This window comes from Hyaena hyaena, unplaced genomic scaffold, assembly GCF_003009895.1.
Source record: "Hyaena hyaena isolate Hyena2069 unplaced genomic scaffold, ASM300989v1 scaffold_173, whole genome shotgun sequence".
Classification (NCBI taxonomy): domain Eukaryota; kingdom Metazoa; phylum Chordata; class Mammalia; order Carnivora; family Hyaenidae; genus Hyaena; species Hyaena hyaena.
In genome coordinates this window covers 760928-784514 of record NW_024080805.1, presented here as the reverse complement: position 1 = coordinate 784514, position 23587 = coordinate 760928, and the positions used below count along the sequence as shown (strand labels likewise).

At 38.3% G+C, this 23587-nt stretch overlaps 1 protein-coding gene across 1 annotated transcript; it reads right to left on the bottom strand.

Moving 5' to 3' along the window:
* Positions 1-2291: 2291 nt before the first annotated feature.
* Positions 2292-17231, bottom strand: CCT4 (chaperonin containing TCP1 subunit 4). Its single transcript, XM_039240332.1, has 14 exons — positions 16963-17231; positions 14509-14561; positions 13473-13562; positions 11986-12094; positions 10326-10468; positions 9015-9136; positions 8225-8357; positions 6865-7004; positions 5077-5173; positions 4885-4995; positions 4659-4789; positions 4291-4525; positions 2731-2844; positions 2292-2498 (listed from the first exon to the last, which is right to left on the bottom strand). Exons 1-14 carry the CDS (start codon positions 17087-17089, stop codon positions 2484-2486), a joined length of 1620 nt encoding a protein of 539 aa, XP_039096263.1. The 5' UTR covers positions 17090-17231; the 3' UTR covers positions 2292-2483.
* Between the last annotated feature and the right edge of the window lie 6356 nt (positions 17232-23587).

Genomic DNA, 23587 nt, shown 5'->3' with positions numbered 1-23587 from the left:
TAACCACATTTTTTTAAGTCCCATGGTTCCTACTGCACAATTTTGTGTATCATGATTTTTAGGAATGTCATGTTACAGACCTGACTGCATGGCAAAATGTCAATTGTTAAGTTTAGGCAGAGGGTATAATGTCTGCGCTATTTATAAACTTTTCTATGTATCTGATAATTTTCATAATAAAAATGAGAATTAAGAATAGCACTCAGGAGGAAAAAAACAAGTCTGCAAAGTCTCTGCCCTATTAGGGTGTAATCATATCCTTTCTCATTATTAAAAAGCACACATTTTGGGAAGCCTAGGTGGCTCAGTTGGTTAAGTGTTGGACTTTGGCTCAGGTCATGATCTCATGATTTGTGGGTTCAAGCCCCGTGTCTAGCTCAGTGCTGACAGCTCAGAGCCTGGAGCCTGCTTTGGATTGTTTGTCTCTCCCTGCCCCTTCCCTGCTTGTGCTCTCTCAAAAATAAACATTAAATAAATAGAAAACATTTTTTAATGCACACCTTTTAAATATTTAAGCATTATAGCTAGATAAAACTTTTTTGAGCAATCTCATTTGGTCTCCCATTCCTTAAAAAATAGAACTTAGATTATTTCATAAACTGTTGTAAAACTTGAATCAAACCCTAAACAAAGTGGTTAGTGGCTTAATTTATATGAAAACAAATTCAACAGAAAAAAGGAGTAATAAACGTTTGTCTTAGAAGAGTTCTTTTATAGGGCTACCTGGGTGGCTTAGTCAGTTGAATGTCCAACTTCAGCTCAGTTCCTATCTCGCAGATTGAGCTCGAGCCCTGCAACAGGCTCTCTGAGGGTAGCTCAGAGCCTTGAGCCTGCTTCAGATTTTGTCTCCCTCTCTGCCCTCCCTGGCTCGCACGCTCTTTCACTCTCTCAAAAAACAAACATTAAAAAGTTTTTTTAAAAAAATTAAAAAAGAAAAGAATTTTGTGATATAAACTTCTATTGCTTAGGTATAGCCTACAAACCTTGTGTTGAGTAACTGATTTTTTAAAAAAGCTCAAATATAAATCATTTGGATTAGAATGCTTTTTAAAAAATGTTTACAGAGAGGGACAGAGACAAGTGTGAGCAGGTAGAGCAGAGAGGGAGACACAGAATCTGAAGCAGGCTCCAGGCTCAGAGCTGTCACCATAAAGCTCAACACAGGGCTCAAATCCATGAACCCCGTGATCATGACCTGAGCTGAAGTCAATCGCTTAACTAAATCACTCAGGTGCCCTTGGATTACAAAAATTTGACTTAATGAAGACCTATCATCTACCAAATTAGTTCATTAACTAAATGAGTAATCAGATGCAAAACAAACTTCAGATTGGTTGGTTGAAATTATTTTTCCAGGGATATCGAGGGCCCCACCTTTATTCATAATAATCTTTGTGAAATACAACACAGGAGATGGTGGGCCAAGTGGTACCAGATTGTATAGGCCCAACTTATGGTCTGTATCAAAAAAGTCTTTTATCCAAAAGTAGTCAGGAGCCATGAAAACTTATGAATGGGAATGCCTGACAAATTAAAAAAAAATTATTTTTGAGAGAGAGAGACAATGTGAGTGAGAGAGTGGCAGACACAGAATGCAAAGCAGGCTCCTTTGTGCTGACAGCTCAGAGCCTGACGCGAGGCTCGAACTCCTGAACCATGAGATCATGACCCGAGCCAACGTCATATGCTTAACCGACTGAGCCACCAAGGTGTTCCCCGACAAATTTTTGATAATCACTAGAGTGTACAGAACTGATTGGAAGGAAGTCAAAGCAAGGATAGAGACTAGTCTGGAGATTTTACATAACTCATGGCAAAAAATGATGCTTGGATCAGGACAGAGGCAATGAAGACATTGTAAACCACTGAAGAAATGATTATTTTAAGAATCCCTATGTACAAATAAGATTTGATACATATATGTATATAGTTTTATTTGTAAAAGAAATCCCAATTATCACAATAATGGTTATATTCTTGGAAGAAGAGATTAGGATGATAGAGTAAAGGGAATTTTTCATTTTTCACTATCTTTTTACACTGTTAACTTTCAAAATGGCATATAGTAAGACTTTGATATTTTTGTGTAAATGGGGATTTACCAGGGTGATGAGCAGGGCCATTTAAAATTCTCTATACTTATTTAAAATAAACAACTTAAAGTACCCAGGACTGAAACCTAAAAGAATCAGCAGGTGAATGTGAATCCATTTTCTCTTCTTATATAGGTTTTTCAAGAATATCAGAAGTAACAGACTGTTGAGGGGAGAAGAGCCAACAAATAATCTGCCTTTTGAAACCAAACACTTAATATTTTAATTAAATTGCGTCAATACAATTTCAAGCAAGTGCCAACTGGAAGACCAGGCCGAGAATTTGTAGAGGAAAACAATCTTCCAAAGAGCAAGGAACATCAAGGTGATCTTCCACTCCAAAGACACCATTAGTGGCTGCGATGGTGCCAGTTGGCCAGGGTTATCTGATTACCGAGTGTTTACCTGACAAGAAAAAAACTTGAGTTCCACAACTTGTAATGATAAAATTTTAACGCTGGTTTAGGGCAATTACAAAATCACTCCAATTTTCACAAGTGAGAAAAGACTGTAAAAATATCAACTGTTATCACCTGATGTCCAACAAAGTATCATTTACCACCCTGCTCCCCTCCTAAAACTCTTTAGAAAAATATGCCTTTTTGATCTTGTAGAGAAATTCATAACCTATACTTACCACATCATCAATTTTCAGAATGCTCCGGACAGTTTCAGTTGCTAGAGTCAACGCACTGACTGAAACCAACAGAGGCTGGACAACCAATTCCTCCAAAATGTTGGAAATACCACCCTGCCAAATAGCATAAATTGCTTTTAGTATCTGTAATTATTACTGACATCACCAACTACATTGTTACTGGTATGACTTAATAAGTCCTTTTAAAACCAGTTTTCCCTTGCTGTAGTCAAAAGTAAAATATTCTCTACTAAGCTCTTCTCTATATTGTAGACTGTATTTAACTAAAATGTGAAACAACTAAATTAATGCTAGACCCCCCCCCCAATCCTAACCCCAAAACAACTCCTATTAACTTAAAAATATCTAGGCAAAAATTAATCATACTAATTAAAATCTTTGTAAGATCTTTAATGCTCAAACCATCCCTGAATCCTAATTCTAAATCTGGCCAAATCTGTTCTGCTCTGTCTTTACATCTCTCTCAAATCCCACTTTTAAATTGTTATTACCACTATCTTAGTCCCCCTTCTTTCAATATTGCATTAATTTATGATGGCCATAACAGGCCACTGTGCCTCCAGTCTTTCCTCCTTAAAATACTTTTTCATCATCTTAGCTTTTTGATTAAAAAATAAATTAGCAGTTCCCAACTACTAGACTAAAAATAACCCCCGCATACCTGCCCCAACACTCAAAGGTGTATTCTAGCTCTTTTCTAAGTTTCCCAAACTTAAATTCCACTGTTATCACCAACATATAAGCCACTAGACAAAATGAGTAACCTCCTGGCCCCTTTCACCTGTAAAGCATTTGCTTCTCCACCTGAAATCTCCTCAATCCCTACCAATCAAAGTTGTGTCTTCACGAAGTTTTCCCTAACCAGGCAGTGCCCTTCCTTTGGAGTTCTGTATCATTCAGAAAATACTACCAAGGACCTTCAGTTTTTTTTCCTACTATATATTATTTGTCTCTTCAATAAAAGGAGATATTAATACAAAAGGGGATTATTACTGTTGTGTTTACCTTATACAACCATACTTGGCTGCTGGCCACAATAGCAGCAATGGTTAAAATTTATATAGTGTTTACTCTATGCCAGGCAACTTAGTAAGAGCTTTCTAGTTGGTAATACATTCAATCCTCACAACAGGCTTTTGAGGAAATTATTGTCTTTGTTTTTACAACTGAGGAAACTGAAGCACAGACCAAGTAACTCACTAACAGTTACACAATCTATAAGTACCAGAATAATAAAGAATACTTTTCAGTTAAGGCATCATTTTCATTCTTACTCAATGGCCTAAATCAATTAATCTGCAGGTCTCATATTTAAATCCAAGATTACTTTTTTAAAAAAAGTAATCTCTACACCTAATGTGGGGCTCAAAATCACAATTCAGAGATCAAGAGTCACATGCTCTTTTGACCAAGACAGCCAGGTGCCCCAAAATCCAAGATAACTTTTAGTTACAAAGTTTTTCTTTCAATAGATGATTATGAAGCTTTTAAAATCTTAATCAACATTTTTCTTGCAATAACTAAAGACTAAATTATTACCTTTCGGACATTAATGCCAGTAGTTTTTTCTCCTTGGGCATGCCGGTTTCTTAGTTCTGTTACTGTAGAAATGGGATTCAAGCCAGCATTTTCAGCTAGTGTAGATGGAATGACTTCCATAGCATCTGCAAAAGCACGGACGCAGTAGGATTCCATGCCACTCAAGGTTCGTGAATATTCAGTTAACCGTAGGGCCAATTCTATCTCTGGAGCACCACCTCCCGCAATAAGAGCTCTGAAATTCACAAATACATTTTTAGCTTAGTTTGTCCATCAGAAAGCTATTTCTAATAACTTACTATTTGTATCTTAAACACTCAAAATGAAGAAATTTAATGCTCAAAACATTACTCAGTGACTTATATTACCTCTTCTTCACTAAACAGCGAATAACACATAGGGCGTCATGAATGGAGCGCTCAGCTTCTTCAATCACCAATTTGTTAGAGCCGCGAACAACAATTGTAACTGTTTTTCCAGGGCTTGCACAGCCTGTAATCTTTAGCATACAAACTCCAAATTAGATATTTGAAATAAGGGTTAAAACAAACAAAATATCCAGGTAAAAAAAATCCCTTATTATAATACTGTTACCTTTAGCAGTTTGCCAGAACCATTTAAATTGACCTCCTCAGCTAACTCAGCTGATCCCAGCATGTCGGCAGTGAACTGGTCAATATGAGCAACTGGCTTCGTTCCAATTGTCTGGGAAAAAGATCAAATCCACAAATTAAGACAACATTTGATTAAGATTCTATTTCCACATAGATGCTACAAATATTTTACCTTACAAATGAATTCAATGTCTTCTCTTTCAATATCCTTAACCACCATAATCTTCATTTTGTTCAGGAAATGTAATGCAAGATCACTAAGAGCATCTCTGAAATACAAATCAGTGAATATGTCAATGCTAGATTAAAATAAAAACCACTTTGCCATTCAACTGCTTTTTATTTTGTCATTTGATTTTTTTTTTTTTTTAAAGATTTTTAAAAGCTTATTTATTTATTAGAGGGGGGAGGCTGTGCAGGGGCAGAGTGAGAGAATCCCAAGCAGACTCTGCACTGTCAGCATAGACATGAGGCAGGGCTCAAACTCGTGAACCATGAGATCATGACCTGAGCTGAAACCAAGAATCGGGACACTTAACCACACAAGCCACCCAGACAACCCCCAAAATTTACATACAACTTTTGACTCCCCCTTTTTTAGAGAGCACACATGAGCAAGGAAGGAGGGCAGGTAGGTAGAGGTAGAGGAGAAAATCTCAAGCAGGCTCCATACTCAGCACAAACCTGACACAGGGCTCAATCTCACAACCCTGGGATCATGACATGCGCCAAAATCAAATGCTGGATGCTCAACCAAATGAGCCACCCAGATGTCCTGACTTCCCCCAAATTTAACTTAATCCAAAGATCAGAGCCTTTTGGAAAGCATGAACAATCAATATTTTGTATGTTACAAGTAGTATATGCTGTATTCTTTTTAAAAACTTTTTTTGAGAGAGAGAGAATGAATACCAGGAGAGGGACAAAAAGGGAGAATCCCAAGCCGACTCTGAACTCAGCACAGAGCCTGATGTGGGGCTCAAATCCACTAACTAAGATCATTACCTAGCTGAAATCAAAAGTCTAATGCACAACCAACTAAGCCACCCAGGCACCCTTTGCTGTATTCTTATTACAGCTAGAGGAAAGAAAATGTTAAGAAAATCACGAAGAGGAGTGCCTGGCTGGCTTAGTCAGAAGAACACGGGATTCTTGATCTCAAGGTCATGAGTTTGAGCTGCAAATTCAGTGTAGAGATTACTTAAATAAAACTTTAAAAAGCAGGGTGCCTGGGTGGCTCAGTCAGTTAAGTGTCCGACTTCAGCTCAGGTCATGATCTCATGGTTTATGGGCTCGAGCCCCACATCGGGCTCTATGCTAACAGCTAGCTCAAAGCCTGGAGCCTGCTTCAGATTCTGTATCTCCCTCTCTTTCTGACCTTCCCCTGCTCACGTTCTCTCTCTCAGAATTAAAAAACAAACAAAAAAAACTTTTAAAAGCCACTAAGAAAATACATTTAAAGCACTGTAAAAAAACAAAAAACCCCACCCCAATCATATGTAAGTGGGCCCACAATTCAAACCCAAGTTGTTCAAGAGCAACTGTGTACTCCACAGTTCAATCATCACACACATTTAAATCATCACAATGGAAGACAATCTACAGGATTATCAGAATACAATGTTGTCCCTTCAATGAAGATTCACCTTAGATTTCCAGTGATTTACTCACTTTGAATGTTTCTTAAACAATTGCTAAAGGGGATCCAAAATAAATGATCATTAAAAAGTGAGCAAAAGATTAAGGAAAAAAAAAAGGTAACAAAAGAGGGCTGCCTGGGTTGCCCAGTTGTTTTGAGCACTGGAGTTCGGCTCAGGTCATGATCTCATGGTTTGTGTGCTGCTGTCAGCATGCAGCCCACTTTGGATCCTCTGTCTCTCTCTCTGAACCTCTCCCCTCTCACACGCTTTCTCTCAAGTATATATTAAAAAAAAAGTGAACAAAAGAAATAGCCCCATACCTCAGAATAGACTTCTGTATGAGAAGGACATTACATCCTGTTTTTTTAATTTGCTTCACTAAATTTAGAATATAGGCTCTCTCCTCCCGCAGCACTCGGTCCATCTGGACATAGTCAGAAACTACTATTTGGTTATCCATCTGTTGAGAAAAAAAAAATAACATATTAATAAATTGCCTTGTAGGAGGTTTTTTTTTTTTGCTATAAGAGATTTTTAGTGAAGAAGATTTTTAATGGAAATATCACATATCATGTAAATTCAACCAAAATCATACCATGTTAGAAATCATACATGCACACCTAGAAAAGATCTAGGAAGATGAATATACACCAACCTTAACTCAGGTCTTTAACTTTCATCTCTACACCTTGTTGTCTTATGTTTTTTGAAAGTACGTTTTTGGTAATTGTAAAATGATTATCCTATTTTCTGAATATGTCAATTTTCTTCATACAGATATATATGCATGCCTGAAATAATTTCAGTTGCATACTTTTTACTTTATGGCTTGTTATTAAAAAAAAAACACGAAAAACTGGTATACTGCGAGGAGGTATCAAGGACAAATGTTAATCAATGGTACATAAAACAACATTAATTTTTCTATGGGTTAAACTTTTGGGAAACACAGGATTAAACAAGAAACTTGTAATACAATACAATGTAAAATGCAAACAAGTCAGAGCGAAGTGACAAGATCAACCACCCCCTTTTGGAAATGGCACTTACGAATAAAAAATAGGAAAACACCTTTAAAAACATTTCTTTAGAGTATAAATAGTAATCTGGTTTAATTTCATTTGTGATAATGTAGGACAAAAGATCTGTCTGCTGCTGTATGGTGGGTGGAAGTTTCTCAGAAACCTAAACAGAACCTAGAAATTCCACTTACACTATATCTTTTCCATCACCTATTTCATACATAGCCTCTATTGCTATTTGCCTTCATCTATGAACTTAGTTCAATGACGGCCAACTGAAGCTATAGGTTTGTCATGCCTGTCATCAACAATTTCTACTTTGGTCTCAATTTTAATTTTTTAAAAATATTTTATTTTTGAGAGTGTGAGAGAGAGAAAGAGCGAGAGAGAGAGGGAGAAAGACAGAGGATCCAAAGTGGGCTCTGCACTAATAGCAAAGCCTGCTTCGAGGCTCAAACTGAAGAACTGTGAACCCGTGCCCTGAGCTAGTCAGATACTTAACTGACTGAGCCATCCAGGTGCCCCCTCAATTTTATTACTTTTGAAACCCATGATTTTTATTACTAGTATCAGTGTTTTCTGTTTTTATATTAACAAGTCTGAGCTATTAAAAAGTTAACACATGAACAAGAAACCTGTTTCATTTATTCTTACTTACATCGGTTTTGGGAGCAGATAAGCAAAACTGAATAAGCCCAATCTTAGCCTTTTCAACTCTGGTTATGCCAGAATTTGCCACCTTTTGAGTAAGTACCAGCCCCTCCACCAGCTCACAGTCATCAATCGTTCCACTAAGAAAAAAGAAAACAAGGAGATAGTTAACAGAGGGGTAGAAATCTGTTAAGTTTAGCAGATTGTTAATAAGGTCACTCATGGGTGGCTCAGTCAGTTGAGCATCTGACTCTTGATTTAGGATCAAGTCATGATCTCAGTCATGAGACTGAGGGCCCATGTCAGGTTCCATGCTGAATATGGAGCTTGCTTATGATTCTCTCTGCCTCTTCCCCCCGTTTCCTCTCTCAAAATAAATAAAGAAAAAAATACAGTAAGCCAAACAAAATCTGAGAGAAATAACGATTAAAAAATAGATCACTAATAGATCAAAAATCATCAAATAAAATGGGAGTCACACTTTTTAGTGCCCCATTACTTAACTTTGATCACACTACTGCTTTGCCCTGATAAACTCTCCAGATTCCACATTAATAAACTTTCTTAAAATTAATTTTTCTTTAAAAAGTTCATTTTTGAAAGCAAGTGATGGAGAAACAGAGAGAGGAGACAGGAGAATCCCAACCAGGCTCTGTGCTGACGTCCTTAACATGGGGCTCAAACGCATGAACCATGAGATCATAACCTGAGCCAGTTATCAAGAGACAAATGCTTAACAGACTGAGCCACTCAGGGACCCCTTAATTTTTACTAAAGTTAAAATCAGATTTGCTTACCCAAGTTTCTTAACTATTTTAATGTCTCTCAGATCTACACTAGTAGCGGTGGCTGGGTCAATCACTTTCATCACTGCATTTACGCTCATTGGAGAAAGCAGACTTGAATACTGAGAGACAACCTAGAATTAAAAAATAATAAAGTCAGCTTCACAACAGAAAAAAAATCCTAGTTCTTTAATGACAAAGATTTTCAAGAAGTAATCTTAACCACTTTTCTTGGGTTGCAGAGGAAGAGAGGGAAGGAACATAGACAACATTCCATATGAACTGTCTTGTCCACTCATGTTTTCAGTCACCAAAGGCACAAAAATATGTATGCTTGCTTTCCTGTTTTATTAATTTAGTAAATGCATTGTGTAGATTACTAATAATTCTATAGGAAATCCAGAAGCCAAATTAACTTTATGTAGATGATGATCTAAAATGACCTTAGCCCATAACATTTATATACTCATTCAATCTTCAGATGAAGAAATTCAAAGAGTCACATAGCTTAGTCCAGTGACGAACCCAGTGCTAAACCCAATCAGTCTAGACTTTAGGACCAATGCTTATAATCATGCTATTCTATGTCACAACTGTGGACATTCAACAGTATCACGTATGTGACTAACACTATCTAGCTCCCATTTAAATAAATGGAATGTATTGATACAATGATGAAAAAAATGGGGAAAATGTGGCAGGAGTGAAGAGAATGTGACAGAAAACAGTTAACCTTGAATGTACAAGAAATTCTTAAAAAAAAAAAATCAGTCTTCAAACTTTAAAATTAAGAAAAGCAGCATTGATTATTAGTTAAGAGGGACTATGGATGGGCAAACCTGTCCCGGTTTCCAATTTCAACTTAACCCTTATTTTTTACTTATTTATGAGAGAGCACGAGTGGCGGAGGGGCAGAGAGAGGGGGACAGAGGGCCAATCAGAGGCTCTGTGCTGACAGAAGAGAGACTGATTTGAGGCTCAAACTCAACCACCATGAGATCGTGACCCAAGCTGAAGTCGGACACTTAACTGATTGAGCCATTTAAGTGCCCCTCAACTTACCCCTTATTGATAGGTCTTGGATTAGTTAACTTCACTACATCTATTTTCCCATATGTAAAATGGGGACATAATGTATTTAAAAGACTTGAAGAAGGAAATTTGACTTTAACTAATCTAGTTGTACAAATTATTTCAGTTACCTATACACTCCAGATATAACATTAATGAACTGTTTAACACCAAAAATCACGACGTAGGAGTTGCAATTCTTAATAAGCTTTAAAATATAATTTTACAATGGTTCCTTAGTACTGGTCTCACCTTTGAGTTCAATGAAGTGGTAGCACTATTTAATAAAGTTTCTCTGTCACTCAATTCCACAGGTCGAGACATGTCAGTCAAGATTTCAATACCCTTTTCCAAAGCCTTCTGGAATGACTCAGAAATGATGGTTGGATGAATCCCTGTTTGTTAAAATTTCGTTAACATATAAAGTACACCTGACATATATTATAAATAGAAACTTTCCATTCGTTATAATTTCAAAGCAGTCATAATTTAAAAATTTTTTTGAAAGTTTAGTTTGAAAAAGAGTTAGCGAGAGATAAAGAGAGAGCAGAAGAACATGTGTAAGCAGGGGAAGGGCAGCAAGAGAGGAGAGAGAATCCCAAGCAGGCTCCATGCTGTTCGCAGAGCCCAATGTAAGGCTTGATCTCACAAACCATGAAATCATGACCTGAGTTGAAATCAAGAGTTGGATACTTAACGAACAGAGCCATCCAGTGCCCTAAAGCAGACATACTTTTTAAATTATCTAAACTGAGGCTTCAATTATAAATAAAATGGTCTGAACAACCTTAGCTGGTATTATGGCTAATAATTAACTTCCATTTAATTTGGAATAGAATGTTGCACTTATGATATTTAAGACCAAAGCCAAATTTTATACTTTTCAAAACATCACCAATCTAGGTTAGAAGCAGAATCAGTGACTGGAGAGTCACTACTATGATTAAGCAGTATTTACCAGTAGAACTCTCTCTCCCAAATCACCATTCTCATTTAGAGCCTAAGATAAGTAATGTCATTACAACTTATTTTATTATCATTTTTTAATTTATCGTCAACTTGGTTTCCATATAACAACCAGTGCTCATCGCAGCAAGTTCCCTCCTCCATGCCCATCACCCCCCTTCCCCTCTCCCTCACTCCCATCAGCCCTCAGTATTCAAGAGTCTCTAATGGTTTGCCTCCCTCCCTCTCCCCAACGATTTTTTCCCCTTCTTCTCCCCCATGGTCCTCTGTTAAGTTTCCCCTGTTCCACTTATAAGTCAAAGTATATGGTATCTGTCCTTCTCTGCCTGACTTATTTTGCTGAGAGTAACACCCTCAAATTCCATCCATGTTGCTACACATGGCTAGATTACATTCTTTCTCATTGCCATGTACTATTCCATTGTATAGATAAACCACACCTTCTTGATCCATTTGTGGGCTTTTTCCATACTTTGGCTATTGTTGAGAGTGCTGCTATGATGCATTGGGGGCCCCTATGCATCAGCATTCCTGTATCCCTTGGGTAAATTCCCAGCAGTGCTATTGCTGGGATCCTAGGGGAGTTCTACTGTTAATTTTTTGAGGAATCTCCACACTGTTTTCCAGCGGGGCTGCACCAGTTTACATTCCCACCAACAGCGTAGGAGGGTGCCCATTTCTCCACATCCTCGCCAGCATCTACAGTCTCCTGATTTGTACAACTTATTTTAGAAAAGGAAAATTCAAACAAGTTCCATTCAAAATGAAGCTTGGTTTAAAAAAAGAAAAAAGTACAAGAAAAAAATTTTTTTATTCATATGATAAACACAGCAAAAATTAAACTAAAAATTCCTAATTAAAAGATCTGTTATTCCAAATCATCAAATCTATTACTTAACAACTTTTGACCTTTATTTAGTAAAAACACATCCAATGTCCTACCCACCTTTCTGAAGAAGCTTGGTACAGGAATCTAAAAGAGAGCCAGCAATGATGACCACTGATGTGGTGCCATCTCCTGCTTCTATATCTTGTGCTTTGGACAGCTCCACCAGCTAAGTAAACAGAATGTGCTAATAAGTTGCTCAATGAGAAATGTGAGGACCCAGTAACATCTAATTGAAATAGAAAATGAATAGCCTTCCTATCAGTGTCACAAAACAATTTTACTCCCATCAACACTGTAAATTTTATTAAATTCTTGACTTCTTAGGTTTCATTTTAAAACGACTGATATATTTGTGACACAAAAAATTCCGCTTATCTACTCTCTGTAAGAAATTACATTATGATTTCTAGTTCAGGCTGTAAATTTTTTCTTCTGAGCTATTAAAAATGTTCCTGTCAGAAAGCATAATGTTGTAGACTTAGAAGCTAAAAAACGCGGTATTCTAGATGACTCAAGTGTCAGTTTGGAGTCCTCTGGGAGCTTATCTGAATTGATGTGTAAGTATAACTTGAGTTGCTCCAAAAGTCAACTTTACATAATAAAACATACTTCCTGATAGAAATTTCTTTTCTATGGAGATATGGCGACTTCTCACTTGACACTGGAATCATCATCACATTTAGCTGAACTGGTAATTATTTTTAATGAACAGTTTAAGTTTAGACACGTGATTTATTTTACACACAATTAAGATTATGTTGCTCTCTTCCAACTAACACCCACTGAGCTAATAATTCATATCATTTTTTTCCCTTTAACTGAATAGCACACAAAAATTCTAGTCACTTCATTTCAAACAGAGGGGACTGGCAAATTAACCCAAAGAAGTACTCAATTACACCTCTGTGTTGACCAAAAAAAAAAAAAAAAAAGCAATGAAATACTCAAAACCTTCCTAAGTTATCAACTATTAAAATTAAAAACTCTAGCGTTTTAAAAAGTTTACTCTGCTGGAGGAAACAGGGAGGACATTTTTGGTACTGTAAATCTCAGACACTCACACATCCGTATTGCTTAGGTTAAAGAGAGTAAAATGAACACAAGAAATCTCTTCCACAAATTCCTTTTCTCGGTACCTAAGTTTTCATTATGTTGTGTTATTCCACTTAGCTTAACACATAAAATCTTGTATAAATACATTTTTAGGATGTCTAAATTCTCAGGATATTTGCAGAGAGTATCAAACATACGTAGAGAATTTTTGCGAAATAAACAGGACTGGTCATATATACCAGTCTACTGCATACTATCATTTCATGTTTTTATCTCCTTTTTCCTCAACTACCTGACACACTCCTGTGGACAAGGAATTACAACCTTGCACTGAAGAGCACAATGTTGGGCACACAATGCATCCTAAAAACATGGTAACGTAAAGAAAATAAATTCACAATGCTTAAATAATACAATGTAAACAATCTTAACTGTTTACAAATATCAGACAATACACTTAAAAAACCCACCTCATCTAAAATTATACTTACCATTCTGGCTGCTGGATGTAACACTTGCATTTGTTTCAGAATCGTGGCACCATCATTTGTAATGGTCACATCGCCTTTTCCATCTTGAATCTGGAAGTTTTGATTGTTGAAAATGCTGTATTTTAAAAATTGTTTTCTTTACCCAGTACTATAACACCCTAAAAGCTCTACTAACTTTAAAACTTCTTAGTAGAAAAGTTAATTTATGTTTGCATAGCTTACAACGGAGCTTAATTTCAAATTTTCTTCCCTTATGTTAGTATAATGACTTAACATACGGCAAGAGCTTAACTTCACAAGTGCAATACTTGGCTTTACTCTATTTTTTATTTGTTTGAAGCGAAGGAATGTAGACACTAGATATAATTACTATTGTTCCTGGGTTCATATTCATTCATAGTCAGAAATGATACCATGGATCTCCAAAAAACAGAGCATCATGAACATAATGAACACCCTTCTCACAGTTGACACAGTAACTTCTTTCTTCATATTCTCAACAAAGGGCACAGCACTACTAGCAGGGACAGATTTTAAAATATTGAGAGGGAATAATGACCCTGTATCATCAAGACAATCCTTCATATTGTTCCTTAACTCTCATTCTGGATTTTAATCACTGAATTTGAGGGTGTATTTCTCAAAAGTTACTGAAATCCACTGAAATGTTTTATGCCAGCAGTCAACCAAGGTCAAAGAAGAAGTGAAGTTCTACAAATCCACAGAAAGTCGCAGTTACTTATCAATAAGAAACACTGAACTCAAGTGCTCATAGCTATAGCTTTACTACACTTTCCATGTTTCCAAAACAACAGACAACTACTCTGGCAGACATACTTTCCATGTTAAAAGCGTCAAACAAGATACGAATTATAGTTAAGTCCTTCTCACTCCAAAGCAATCTACTATTATTCTAACCTTCCAAAAATACCTTTTTAATACTTTTATTTTTTAAGCAGCACATCCTAACCCTCTATTGAGATTATGCTGTGTGGACAGTAGCACTCAATATGTATCAAGAAAGTCAGGTTTTTACCATTTTATCCATTCCTTTTGGTCCAAGGCTTGTTCTAATAGCATCAGCAACAGCTGTAAACAGAAGAAATCAAGACTCTTAAAAAAAAAAAAGCAAAATATTCATCCTTTCAAATGATCATTTTGTCCTTATTAGGATATGGTATACGACTGTTTAGACTGTGTTCACTGAACAAAATTCATTGTTTAATAATAATCTACTGGAAACAATAATTCCTTTAATTGTATGACATTTCACCTTTTGTTGATAAAATCACTGTAAATAATATTTATGCCCTACCTGTGACAGAACAAATTGAGGATTTACCTGACCTTCCTCTAAATATCAAAATAAGTACAATGTAGTCTGAAGACTATTTTCTCCAGTCCTTTAAATTTCCTAATATGCTATATAATTCCACTTGTCTATTCTGTCTCTAACTGTAGAGAGTAACTTCTGAGGGTAAAGAGTTTTGTCTACTAATATGAAGCTACTATATATATAGCCCACAGTAAAATACCCTTTAGACACTTTTCACCCCTGCCACCAAATAAACCAAAACAAACAAAAAGCCCAAATGTTAACCCAAACAAAAACCCAAAACTAAAACCCTAGCTTTCTGTCAACATCATACATTACGAAATATCTGGATATACAGTCTACCATTTCAAAGCTGCTTACTATTTGTCCCTAAGAATGTTTTCATTTTAATAATCCATTTACTATTTTCTAAGAAAAATTAGATGTGATGAACAGTCAAGTCAAATCCCCTTTTCTTTGACAAGCTCAAGACAAATAATTAGACCCTCCCCTTCCTCACACACCACCTCACCCCATATACACAAGGCTGAGACTGTGCCCTAATCATTGTATACTCCACAACCAGCATTAATACTTCCCCCTCTACTGTGTGAATAATAAAGACCTTTAGAGAAATTATTTGCTACAATTTAAAATCAATGTAACACTTTCAGGCCACTGTAGTGTACTCACTACATACACTATGTATGGCCATAATTCTACAAGCAGACCAATTCTCTTTAAGAATGCCCTCACATGGCGGGGGGCCGCCTGGCTGGCTCAGTGGGTAGAATATATGACTCTTAGAGTAGTGGTGAGTTCAAGCCCCATGTTGGGGGTTGATTTTACTGAAAGAAAACAAACTCCAAACTCAGACATTCACCTACAAGAAGTTAGAAAATACACACTATAAAAAAAAAAAAAAGATTTTAGACTGTTTACCTCTCTAAAACTGTCTAATGTTTAATATACTGTGTGGCACACAGTACTATCTGTTAAATGACTCACGCTGAATACTACTAAACTTTTCCCCATATTATCAACCAATTTGGTGGGGGGGGCACGTGTATTAGATAACATCTAAATAAAACTTGGCTCCCTGAATTAAACAAAAAATGCACCTAAACTTAAGCAGTGTTTCTGCTTGATTTCTTCGATCAAGTGTGTTGGGTTCTGTCTGATTTGGAAAAACCAGTGGTCTCTGAGTTCTCTTCATTTAAAAAGGTCAAGTTCACTGATATAATTCATGTGGCCTCTGCTCACTAGGCTCTTCAAGACTGGCCCCATTCTACTCTTCCAAACTCACCTCTGACGTCTTCATGCACTTTATTCTGTGATGGATACTCACTGTATTTCAATACTCAACACACATTAGGTAAGATCTCTAAGCCTTCGTTCTCATTTTTCCTTCTAGACTCTTTTATTCAACTCGACTACTCTTAATTCTCACAACTCTAAAGAGGAGCGAACATTTTCCTTAATTTATGGGTGAGGAAACCCTGGCTAAAGGTCCAACCTCACAAAGCCACGGAGAGAATAGTAACTCGGGTCTTCCTTTCTACCATCCACCAAAATATTCTACAAAACGAAAACATACTGTCCACATTTCTAGACGTGTTTCTTTGGTTGCACATGCGGAGAGAACGTAATAGCACAGCCCAGTTTTCCAAGTTCCCAAACAGGACGGGAACGTCTTCCCCACAGCCCAATACAAAGGGCCCCGCCCCAACGTAAGCGGTAAGTTCATCGGCTGCGCCAAAAGCGGACTTAAGTGGTACCTTACAAGGAAGAGAAAACAAATGCATTGTGCAAACAACATTCTACCATTGGAACCAATCAGCAGATAAGCGACGGGGCTATGGTGTCAGATCCCAAGGGCCTGCAGTGTTGGGGGGGGGGGGGCCTCAGCCGCCTCCTACTCAAGTGTGATGAGCGACCGAGGACGAAAAATTTCGCGTGTAAGACCCAGAATGGGGCCAGTCCAATGGTCCCCATACTAGGCTCTGGGAATTACCGGCAGAAAACAGCACAGATCCCTGCACAAAGGGATCTTTCCCTCTTTCACTGGACAGACAAGATCTCAAGGAACAGAAAATGAGCCTCAGCAACCCAAGATCAGAATGAGAGTGCAGAACTCGACCCACACGGCCGCAGGTCAGACCCAGCGAATGATACCTTTGGCCGCGGAGATGTTGCTGAAGCGAATCTGGGCCGGCTTGTCACGATCCTGATAGGCGCTTTTGTTGCGGCCGCCGGCAGTCCCGGCGGGCGCCCCGCTCCGGGGAGCCACGTTCTCCGGCATGGCAAACTTGGCTGGGCCTGCGGGCGCTTGGGGAGGACGGATGGACCCGGATTCCGGCCGGCCGCCCGCGGGGTAACGGAACGCGCCCACCGCCTTCACGAACCTTCCAGAAAGCGGCGCGGGCGCCGGGAGGAGGAGGAGCCGGAGACGGGGGCCTGCCAGGTGGCGCGGCGCCGACGTGACGTAGCAGGCTGTCCGCCGCTCGCCTGTTGAGGTAGCTGTGGCGGAGAAATCAGGATTTACAAGGAGTATTGGCCTCGGACCCTGGGGGTGGAGGCGCGGTGGGCGAGGACTCTTGCGAGGCCGGGCGGCCAACCCGTGATTTTAAAGGCGGGTGTTGGGCACCCCCGTCGCCCGCTGCTCTGGGCTCGCCCGTAAGGTCCCTTCCGTTAATTCAAACTGGAAGCGTCTGGGAGGTGTCGTGGTCTCCCGGGTTACTCCGGAGCGGGCGGGGCTGAGCCGTTTTTTGCCGGGCCCGCTTAGTCTTGTATGTTATTCATTTTGAAATAAATGACTATTTGGTTTTGTTTATTTTGAAATAGAGTCGGAAGAGAGATTTGGAATGGGTATCTGTTTCACATGCTTGAAGTGTTGTCTCCTGTTGATATTGAGTGGTAGTTAGAGATTAAGTGTACCCTCCCTGTATCTCAGGAAATCTTACACGTTTGGAAGCTAGATTGCCTGCCAAACCAGCAATCCTTATCTAATACAACCTTCTCGTGGTGTACTTAACACGTGTTCTGATATGTAACATGCCACTCAGGGAGCCTAAGCATTTTAATTACGATCATTTAGTTCAGTTATGTGCTAGGTGCATTGCCAAACCTTTTCCACGTTTTATCTCATTTAACCTTCACAATACAATAACTGTAAGAAGTGACGGCCATTATCCTCTTTTTTTCTTAATTTTTAATGGAGCCTAAACACAACGGACGCTCAAGGGATACCTGTAAATAGATTGAAACTGTATTCCCATACAGAGCAACTGACTTCCCTGGGTCATGAGCTAAACTGTTGGGCTTCTATGATCACTGTATTTTATTATGGAAGTTCATGTAGGTGAAATTCATTCAATGTTTATTCACAGATAATTATTAAGAACTCATAAAGTGGTGGTTGCTTGGGATAGGTTCTAGGGTAAGTACTTAATTCTCTGATCACCCTCATTCAGGAAATGAGCACTAGAAGATAAATCTTTCTGGATACTCTCTGAGCTGTATGCTTTTGACACTGACTTCTCTTTCAAAAGGACCAGACTTCAGGACACCCGGGTAGCTCAGTAGGGTAAGTCTCCTGCACTTGATTTTACCTCTGGTCACGATCTCATGGTTGGTGTGTTCAGGCCCCACATGGTGTCCAGCTCTGTGCTGACAGTGTGGAGTCGGCTTGGGATTCTCTCTGTCTCTCCCTCTCTCTCTGCCCTTCCCCCACTCATGCTATATCTCTCTCTCTCTCTCTCAAAATAAACTAAAAAAAAAAAAGTCCAGACTTGTTCCATGCAGCCATGAACATCCTATGATTACTTGTTGAGACAATTGATGTGGGATGATGGAAACAAGCGTATGATGATGGAAATAGTATTAATTTGGGGATCCAAAAATCCTGGCTTCGAGTTCTACTCTTCTGTTAACTGGTTATGTGATCTTAGGCAAGTCATTTATGTTTTCTGGGTCTCATTTTCATCAGCTATGTAATAGGATTGAATTGCATGATCTCTAAAGGCTTAAACTCTACTAGTTTCATTAGTGTAAAGAATAGACCTATTGCTGTAAAGGACAGAGCAGAATTTGGAAGGTGCCATTAGTAGCTGTCCCATTTTGGGACAGTTTCCATGGGTAAGACAATTGCTTTGATTATCCTGAAGGTTTCAAGTTATAAATATATTTTTTTCTTTTTCTGTAACAAATTGGAACTATTTACCTACCCCCCCTCCCTGGACTTATGCAATAAATAAAGGCTGAAAATTTGATTTCTTAAAAGTGTGGATACACATTAATTCCTCATTAGAGTTGGATTGCAGTAAGTATTAAAATGTGCAAACTTTCGTATGCTATGCAAAGCACTGTTGCTAGTGAAGGATGGAAATATCGAAAAAATCCTATCAGATCCAAGCAGACACAAGGCATGAGAATGCTGGCAATAGTAATAGCCTTATGGAGTTTCTTTAATGATTTGTGCAGTAGTTTTTTATAAAACAGTAATACTTGGCCAACCATCCAGATGAGGGTTATCTTTGCTAAGGATGGATACTGAACCACTTGCTAAGCCCCTAGTAACAAAGACTGAGCTAGACACTGGTAGGGGTTGGAAAATGAAGGAGAGATATGTATGTATCCTCTCTTTTCACACCAAAGACAATGGTAAAAACTTTAGTGTGAAAACAACAGTTATTATTTATTATCTATTTTTCTTCTCCCTTGCATTACTGTTGAGACCACCATTAAGCCCTGGTTTCCTCAGCCATATTGCTTGCATCATACTTTGTTTCTTTGTTTACCTTACAAGATTAAGGTAAAGCAGGGGCCTGTTTTCCTTAAATATACTTTGATTTTGCTGATTTTTCCCTGAAGGATTTATAGTTCACATTTTTATCACTTTGTAAGCTTCCCAGCGAAAAAAATTTCTGTCTGAAAATGGCAAGAGGAAAAACAAAAAGGGGGTGCTGCCAAACTTAGAAGCTTCATGACCTGTTGTAAGTAAACCAGATTTTCTATTTAAAAATAGGAGTGAACTAATGTTTAACTATTGTGGTATAATCAAGAGTTATAAATACTGCAAATTTATGGGAAAAATAAATGATTATTGTTTTGAGGGTCAAGACGTGGGAAGTACACAAAAAGGTACTTCCCAATGGGAAAAAAAATTTGAACCTGAATTTAATCAAGTTCCTAAATCTAATTTCTTTCCTTAAAAATATTTACAAGTTTTTTATATTTTATTTATTTTTGAGAGAAAGAGAGAGAACAAGATGGGGAGGGGCAGAGACATAGGGGGACAGAGGATTTGAAGCCTGATCTGTGCTGATAGCAGTAAGCCTGATTCGAGACTTGAACCCATGAACTGTGAGATCATGACCTGAGCCAAAATCCAGAGTCAGACATTTAACTGACCGAGCCACCCAGGCATCTCCCTAGATCTAATTTCTAATTTACAGATTAATAGAACATACAAGGATAGAATATAGTTTGTATTTATTTTTAAGTTTATTTATTTATTTTGAGAGAGAAAGAGCACGAGTGGGGCAGAGAGAGAGAGGGAGAGAGAGAGAATCCCAAGAGGCTCCTCGCTGTCAGCACAGAGCCCAATACAGGGCTTTATCTCATGAACTGTGAGATCATGACCTGAGATGAAATCAAGAGTTGGTAGCTCACCCAACTGAGCCACCCAGGCACCCTAGAATATAGTTTTTAAAAATGATACCATGAGGATACAATCAATAAAATATAGAATGTAGGAAACTTTTTAGGAAAAATGACCTGCAAAGAAATTACAAGGAAAAAAAAACCCATTAAGATGGAAGGGGAATGTATAGATTAAAAGAGACTTCAGATAAATAAAGAATGGGGCACCAGGATGGCTCAGTCAGGGGAGCGTGTGACATTTGATCTGGGGATTCTGAGTTTGAGCTGCATGTTGGGTACAATGAATGCTTAAATAAATAAATAAATAAATTTAAAAAGTTAAAAAAGTATGATATAAGCAATATGGCTTAGTAAAATAGGGCTTAATTGTGGTCTCAGTAAAAAATTGATGCAAGTGAGAAGAAAACTAATTCTTCCTTACTGATTAGTCAAGTACTTAAATACTCGGTTAAAAAATAGGAAGTTTGTGAGACAAAAGTCTGACTATGGATTTATATTTAATAACTATTAAAGTTGTACTCTTATGTAGAATAGTTATTGGGATTTTTTTAAGTGTTTCTTTTAGAGAAGCATACTGAAATATTTACCAATAGTTACATCTGAGACTTTTCAAAATAGTTAGGAGGAAGTGAATGAGAATAGAGTTGGAACAAGATAGGCAATGGGTGTTGGTATTTGTTGAAGCTGCTGATAAGGACATGGAAGCTCATTATGCTATTTTTTGTGCTTCAAAACTTCAAAAAAAGTGCTTTGATACTCAGAAAATAGAACTAGATTTCTCCGGATAGTTTCCATCTTTCCAAAGTCCATCCCATTTCCCAAATCTTTGATTCTGAATTTGAATTAAAATATTGTTTACTTGGGGCGCCTGGGTGGCTTAGTCGGTTAAGCGTCCGACTTTCGCTTAGGTCATGATCTCGCGGTTCGTGGGTTCGAGCCCCGCGTCGGGCTCTGTGCTGACAGCCAGCTCAGAGCCTGGAGCCTATTTCAGAGTCTGTATCTCCCTCTTTCTCTGACCTTCCCCTGCTCACGCTGTCTCTCTCTCTCTCTCTCCTAGAAATAAATAGAAATATAAAATTAAATTAAATTAAATTAAATATTGTTTACTTATTTTGAAAAGAGCTTCTTGTATTTATTTTTAAGTTTATTTATCTTGAGAGAGAGACAGAGAGGGAGAATGAGAATCCCAAACAAGCTCCATGTTGTCAGTTCAGAGCCCGATGTGGGGCCCAAACTTGCAAACTGTGAGATCATGACCTGAGCCAAAATCAAGAGTCAGGCACTTAACTGACTGAGCCACCCAGGCACCCCTGAATTAAAATACTTAAAAATGCAGAATAAGTGTTTATTCTGTGGCAGTCTCATTTCAAATGCTTGCTATGATAGTTATTTTCATTCATAAAATCATTTAAAATATTTTATTTTTTTTATTGGAGAGAGAGAGACAGCATGAGCAGGGGAGAGGGGCAGAAGGAGAGAGAAAGAATCTCAAGCAGGCTCCATGCTCAGTGTGGAGCCTGGCCCCACCACCTTGGGATCATGACCTGAGCCAAAACCAAGAGTTGGATGCTCAATGGACTCAGACACCCAGGTGCCCCAAAACTGTATGTATGTATTATGTATTTATTTGAGAGAAAGAGAAGGTGAGTAGGGGATAGGGGCAGAGGAGAGAGAGAGAGAGGATCTTAAGCAGGTTCCATGTTTAGCATGGATCCCATGACTCTGGGATCATGACCTGAATAATATCAAGAATTAGACCCTCAGCTGACTGAACCACCCAGGTGCCACTTGATTCATAAAGCTCATTGAAGGATACAAGGATACACAAGATATGTGGAGGATTAACACATGAATAAATTGAGCTCTTGTATGCTTCAGACCATCATCTACTACTCAGTCACCTAAATCAGAAACTGGGAATCATTCCTTTCATTTTTTTCCTCTCTTCCCTCATCCAAAGCCTATGAATTCTACCTCCTTTGAATCAAGAATCTTATTTTCTCCATCCCAAGTGTCACTGCCTTAGCTCAGGATATGTTTGCTTACTATGATGGTGTAGCCTTGGCCTTCCCTGCTCCTTCAATTCATTTGCCACACTGCCACATGGAGGAATCTTTTAAAAATGCAAATCTGGAGGTGCCTGGGTGGCTCAGTTAGTTGAGTGTCTGACTCATGACTCAGGTCATGATCCCATGATTTGTGAGTTCGAACCTGTGTTGGGGTCTGTGCTGACAGCATGGAGCCTGCTTGCTATTCTGTCTCTCTTTCTCTCTCAAAGATAAATAAATAAACATAAAAAAAACCAAAAACGCTGCAAATCTGATCTTGCTATTACTCTCTTGCTTACAACTGTTCAGTTACTTCTCAATGACCAAGTATAAAAGTCAGCATTATGTGTAAATTCTCCATCTCTTTTTTAAAATTTTATTTTTTAATGTTTTATTTATTTCTGAGAGAGAGACAGCATGAGCAGAGTAGGGTCAGAGAGAGGGAGATACAGAATCTGAAACAGGCTCCAGGCACTGAGCTGGAAGTCAGCACAGAGCCCGACGCCAGGCTTGAAGCCACGAACCATGAGATTATGACCTGAGCCCAAATTGTACGCTTAACCGACTGAGCCACCCAGGTGCCTCTAACCTCTCCATCTCTATGACACAGGTTCTGTTTATCTTTCCATATTTATTACTGTAGTTTCCTCGTTCTACTTTTGCCACTCTAGGAGAGGGAAAATATCTTTTTCCTTCTGCCCTTATAGCTCCTTGGCTGGGGCTCTGTAACAAATGACAGATTAACAAGAGAAAGCATACATATTTATTTAATCTAAGTTTCATGTGACATGGAGACTTGATAGGGAAATGAAGACCTGAAGAAGTGGTTAAACCTGAGTATTTTTATGCTAGATTTGATGAAGAGTGGAACATTGTGGGAAAAAATGTGAGAAGACAAATGAACTAAGGGTTGTAAACTGGGAAAGCTTAGCAAACCTGTTTGTTCAGATTCCCTTTGGAATCCCTCAATCTTTGGAGATAATAATGCCCTGGGTACAGAGAGGGCAACTCTCACATGAGAGTTCTGACCTGCTTAACAAGAGAAGGGGAAATTAGGGAGTCCTTAATTTCCAAGTTTTGTTTCTCGT